The sequence below is a fragment of the Fonticula alba genome, assembly GCF_000388065.1.
Source record: "Fonticula alba strain ATCC 38817 unplaced genomic scaffold supercont2.1, whole genome shotgun sequence".
NCBI classification, from domain to species: Eukaryota; order Rotosphaerida; family Fonticulaceae; genus Fonticula; species Fonticula alba.
In genome coordinates, this window is record NW_009242971.1 from 3897998 (window position 1) to 3901344 (window position 3347).

The window sequence follows — 3347 nt, forward strand, 5'->3', positions numbered from 1 at the left end:
CCCACCCCCCCTTGCCCCTTTCTCCCATTCTCTGGCTTGGCTCCCGGTGCCAGGCCGAAATCAAGCTGCTCGAGCGGCTGAACAACGAAAATGTCGTGCGCTACCTCGGCGCCATCCGCACCCGGCGCCACCTGAACTTGGTCATCGAGTGTGCGCGTCCTCCACGCCTTCGCACACCTTCATCAATGGCCACGAGTCCCGAGCTGACCTCTGTTCCTCCTCCCGGTTCCCTCGGACCTCGCCTCAGACTGTGACGGTGGCAGTCTCCAGGACTTGCTCAAGAAGTTCGGCCGCCTGCCCGAGCGCCTGGTGGCCGTGTACATCCTTCAAACCCTCAACGGGTTGTCATACCTTCACCAGGAGGGTGTCATCCACCGGGACATCAAGGGCGCCAACATCCTCCTGACCAAGGGCGGCCTGGTCAAGCTGGCCGGTGCGCTGCCCCCTTGCCTGGCCCCGCCCCCGCCCCCGCCCCCGCCCCCTCCCCCTCCCCAGCTTGCATTTGCCCATCCTGTGTCCCGGCGCCCCTGACCATGCGGCCTTGCTTCTCCTCTTCCCGCCCTGGCCCACCAGACTTCGGCATTTCCATGAACACGGCCGGCGATGGGAATGGAACCATCTCGGCCGCTGCCGGGCGCCGGTCGGCCGACGACGAGGACGACTTCAATGCCGGTGTCGGGTCCCCCTACTGGATGGCGCCGGAGGTCATCCAGCTGGAGGATACAATCACCGCCCGGGCGGACATCTGGTCTCTCGGCAGCACGGTCATCGAGCTGCTGACCGGCGAGCCGCCCTACTTTTCCTTCCAGCCCATGGGGGCCATTGTGCGTATCGTGCGCGACGAGCATCCCCCCCTGCCGGAGCTGGCCTCGCCCGGGGTCAAGGCCCTCCTGCTGCGGTGCTTCCAGAAGGACCCCTCGCGGCGGGCCTCGGCCCAGGAACTCCTGCAGCATCCCTTCTTCACGGCGGCCGTGCTGGACGCGCCGGAGGAGCCGGGCTCCGAAGCCGGCAGCACCGGCCCCAGTACCCCGACGCAGGCCGGCTCGCCGGTCCTCGAGGGGGTTGGCAGCCCTGGCGGCCCGGGCCCCGGGGCCGGGGCCATCTCCAGTCCGGGCCCGGCGCTCGGCGTGTCGGCCGGCCGGCGGGCCTCCCGCGTGGCGGCCCTGCCGCTTGGCTACTCGGCCAGTGGCTTCCCGAATTTGGTCATCCCGTCGGCCGGCGGCGGGGCCACCGGGACCGATCCCTCCTCGCCGGTGGTCGGCGGCATGCCGCCCCCCTCGCCGTTGACGCGCACCCTCTTCCCCCCGCCCGGGGGGGCCGGTGGGCACTCTCGCAGTGGGTCCGGGTCTTCCCTGCCTCCGGGTCCCGGGGACAAGAGCCTCCTATCGTCGGCTATGGCCATGGCGGCGAATGCCAGTGCCGATCTCGGGGGCTTTGCCCATGGGAAGCCCTTCTCGGTGCGTCGTACCCATGCCGAGGGCAGTGACAATGCGTGGCACGAGGGCCGGCTGTTTGGCCGCCCGCCTGCGCGTGGTACTGCTTGGCCATCGTCCGCCCGCCGCCGTCCTCTTGCTCTTCTCTGCCTCCTCCGAGGTTCTTGCTTGCGGCCTTGTCTCCACAAACTTACACTGCAGTCCCGTCTCTCTCTCTCTCTCTCTCTCTCTCTCTCTTTCTCTCGTTCTCTCTCTCGTTCTCGCTCTCGCTCTCGCTCTCTCCCCCCCTCCCTCCCCCCTCCCTCCCCCCTCCCTCCCCTCTTCCTCTCCCTCCCCTCTTCCTCTCCCTCCCCTCTTCCTCTTCCCCATTCCCAGTCTGGTATCCAGTTCGGTTGCATCCGCATCTACGGCGACACCATCCGGCCGGACTCCCCCTTCAAGACCATCTACGTGGCCGAGACAACCACGGCCTCGGAAGTGGTGGCCCTGGTCCTGCGCAAGTACTCGGACCACTTGCCCCTGGACATGTTCAGCCTGTATCAGGAGCGCCCGGACACCGGGGAGATCCGCCAGCTGCCGGACACGGCCCAGCCCCTGCGCCTGATCATGGGGGCCGTCGAGCACCTGGGCGCCGACTCGCCCTTCAACCGGGCCCGGCGGCAGACCTCGCAGGCCGGCGGCCTGGGTGCCACCGGTGGTCCCGGGGGCGTGAGCGGCGTCTCGCGCGAGGTGACCATGGCCGCCACCCTGGCTCTGGATTTCAAGCTGTCGGTGCGCGCGCATGGGCAGTCGTACCTCGGGGCCGGCGGGCCGCAGGACGACCTTGGGTCGCCCTTTTCCGATGGGCGCTTCATCGATGGCATCGTCCGGCACCGGTCCTTCGGCCGGCACGCGCCGACGGCCCCCTCCCCGGACATCGGGGCCCCCTTGTACTTGATGGCCGGCGAGGCGCCGGAGGCCGCGACCGGGCGCAACTTCGGCCTATCCTCCCTGGCGACGCGCGACGACGCGGCCGACTCCTCCTGGACCGAGCGCCGGCTCGTGGTCAACTGGAGCCAGCGGTACATTGCCCTGCTGAAGACCGACAAGCAGGCCTCCACTCCGGTGTATGTGCTGCACAGCCTGGCCGCCGTCCGGGGGGCGGTCCAGCTCCGGCTGGACACCCAGCGTAACATCTACGAGTTTGCCATCATCGAGCGTCGGCGGACCCCGGCCCCGGCCCCGGTGCTGGTGGCGGCCCCCTCGCATGGCGGTGGCGGTGGTGGCGGTGGCGGCGCCGGGGCCGGGGCCGGTGGCCCGCTCGGGGGCGGCCCCCTCGGCGGTGGGGCCCTCGGCGGTGGGTCCGGGCCTTCCCTGGCCGGTGGGACGCTGGAGCAGTTTGCCGCGCCGACCGGGCCCAGTGGCTCCGGCGAGGCGGGCCCTGGGGCCGGCGGTGCCGGGCCCGGCGGCCCCGGCGGCCCCGGCCCCGATGCCGGCTACTTCAGCACCCCCGGCAGCGAGTGGACCTACCACAAGCTGGTCCTGCGGACCTCCTCGGCCCAGGAGCTGACCGCCTGGATCACCATCATCCAGGCGGCCACGGCCGAGTCCGACTCCAACACCCTCTACTGGTCCGGGGGGATATCGCGCGCCGGATTGGCCGCCACATCGGTGGCCACCGAGTCCCGACTTGCCGGGTGTGCCGGCGCGGCCGGCACCGCCAGCGCCCTTCGCACCGGGCAGGACTGCCTCTTTTTCGATGACCACAGCCATGGCTTTGATGGGTGGAGCCTGCCCTCTTCGGTCGGGACGGATCCCGGCCCCGGTGGCTCGGCCGCTGAGGCCGGGCGCTCTGCGGCCACCGCCGCCGCCACCACCGCTACAACTGCCACTTCTTCTTCTTCTTCCTCCTCCTCCTCCTCCTCCTCCTCCTCC

At 70.5% G+C, this 3347-nt stretch overlaps 1 protein-coding gene across 1 annotated transcript in view; it reads left to right on the top strand.

Moving 5' to 3' along the window:
* H696_00834 (STE/STE11/CDC15 protein kinase) overlaps positions 1–3347 on the top strand; it is a gene marked incomplete at both ends in the record, with an annotated part of 4934 nt that overhangs the window by 1101 nt on the left and 486 nt on the right. The window contains 4 exons of the mRNA XM_009494720.1: positions 54–150; positions 248–433; positions 574–1457; positions 1809–3237. Of these exons, the coding sequence (XP_009492995.1) occupies positions 54–150; positions 248–433; positions 574–1457; positions 1809–3237 (2596 nt within the window). The remainder of the gene's footprint in view (positions 1–53; positions 151–247; positions 434–573; positions 1458–1808; positions 3238–3347) is intronic.